Genomic DNA, 765 nt, shown 5'->3' on the forward strand with positions numbered 1-765 from the left:
GGGGTGGGGTGGCGGGAGGGGGTGCCTGAGGAACGGGCGGGCCAGGCCCCTTGGCCCGGGCAGCCACCTACCCGTGCCCGAAAGGGGAGATGAAGTACAAGCAGCAGTGCACCCGGTTGTCCTGGATGTTCTTGCGGTTGAGGCCGCTCTCGTCCCGGAAGTACTGCTCGAACTGCTGGTCCACATAGTCGGTGATGGGCTTCCAGCTGGGGGCAGGGGGCACGTGAGGCCAGCCGGGCTGGGAGCCGGAGGCTAGGCCAGCCCAGGCAAGCCTTCCTCACCACTCAGAGTTGTTGACGGCGTCCCCGAAGCCCGGTGTGTCCACGATGGTGAGCTTCAGCTTCACCCCCTTCTCTTCAATGTCCACCGTATGCTTTAGGATCTCAACCGTCTGGCTGATGCGTTCTGGGGCAGGGATGGTTTAGAGTGGCCTCTGCAGCCCTGACTCCTACGCCCGGGCACCCCAGACACTCCCAGGTTATGTGGCCTGGTGGTGGTCTGGACCCACGCTTCAAGGACAGAGGATCGGGGCTGGACCTGGAAGGAGCCCTTGAAAGGCTCACCCAGCAGGGGGTGTGGGGCCCACTCACCCTCGGCACTCAGCAGTTTCCGCTCCTTGTAGAGGTCGGTCAGGAAGAGGCTGTGGACCAGTGTGGACTTCCCCAGGCCTGACTCCCCTGCCCACAGATGCAGTGGGGAGGTCAGGTCCCAGGCCCCAGACAGAGCATGGCTGCCCGTGCCCCCGCCCGCCCCGGGGCCTGGGCC

At 65.6% G+C, this 765-nt stretch overlaps 1 protein-coding gene across 1 annotated transcript in view; it reads right to left on the minus strand.

Annotated features, from left to right (window-relative positions):
* The window catches only part of LOC104990928 (septin-5-like), a 4,152-nt gene that overhangs the window by 1,791 nt on the left and 1,596 nt on the right, over positions 1-765 (minus strand). Inside the window, exons 3-5 of the mRNA XM_010843256.1 lie at positions 591-677; positions 282-405; positions 72-206 (exon numbers count right to left, since the gene is read on the minus strand). Coding sequence (XP_010841558.1) covers positions 72-206; positions 282-405; positions 591-677 — 346 coding nt within the window. The remainder of the gene's footprint in view (positions 1-71; positions 207-281; positions 406-590; positions 678-765) is intronic.

This window comes from Bison bison, unplaced genomic scaffold (genome assembly GCF_000754665.1).
Source record: "Bison bison bison isolate TAMUID 2011002044 unplaced genomic scaffold, Bison_UMD1.0 scf7180017847420, whole genome shotgun sequence".
Lineage (NCBI taxonomy): Eukaryota > Metazoa > Chordata > Mammalia > Artiodactyla > Bovidae > Bison > Bison bison.